Genomic DNA, 584 nt, shown 5'->3' with positions numbered 1-584 from the left:
GCATACATACATACATACATGCAATAAATATATACATGCAATACCTGTATACATACATACGTACATACATACGTGCATATATACATATGTATATATACATACGTACTTGCATAGTGCCTCCGGAGTATGCGGCGCTGTTTTCTACCATTTCTCGCGCGGGAGTATGGCACCACACATACAAGTGCTTGAGCGTGAATTGCCGCGTGTGGGTGTACGCGTCTGTGGATGCGTGGGCCGTGGTGTTGTTGTTGTTGTTCTGGCAGTCTTGAACGTACTCGTCTTGGAGCGTAGCGATGAGGTTGTAGTAGGTGCTCAGAGCCGTCTGCACCTTGTGCACCAGGCTCCGGAATATAATACCTGTGTGGAATCAAGTACAATATATCAATGCCGATCATGCATTGCAGCTCAGCCCGTACTTCTGTGCATAGCTGTACTCAGGTGATTGGGCGTGAGATATGCGCATGCTAGCACATATCAGGCTCTGTTGCACAATCCCTGCATGGATACACGTAGGTGGATTATCACTGCTGTCCATGTATGGCTAAGATTAAACCAATTGAGGTTATGGGTATGGGTGCATTCGG

General features: G+C 46.7%; 1 protein-coding gene across 1 annotated transcript; it reads right to left on the bottom strand.

Moving 5' to 3' along the window:
• Window positions 1-141: 141 nt before the first annotated feature.
• SARC_15044 (hypothetical protein) lies at window positions 142-357 on the bottom strand (the record flags this gene model as incomplete). Its single annotated transcript, XM_014290827.1, has 2 exons — window positions 142-219; window positions 276-357. Coding segments are annotated over 2 exons (160 nt in total), but the record flags the coding sequence as incomplete, so codon positions are not given.
• Window positions 358-584: the final 227 nt, after the last annotated feature.

This window comes from Sphaeroforma arctica (genome assembly GCF_001186125.1).
Source record: "Sphaeroforma arctica JP610 unplaced genomic scaffold supercont1.5518, whole genome shotgun sequence".
Lineage (NCBI taxonomy): Eukaryota > Ichthyosporea > Ichthyophonida > Sphaeroforma > Sphaeroforma arctica.
This window is presented reverse-complemented; position numbering and strand designations above follow the sequence as displayed.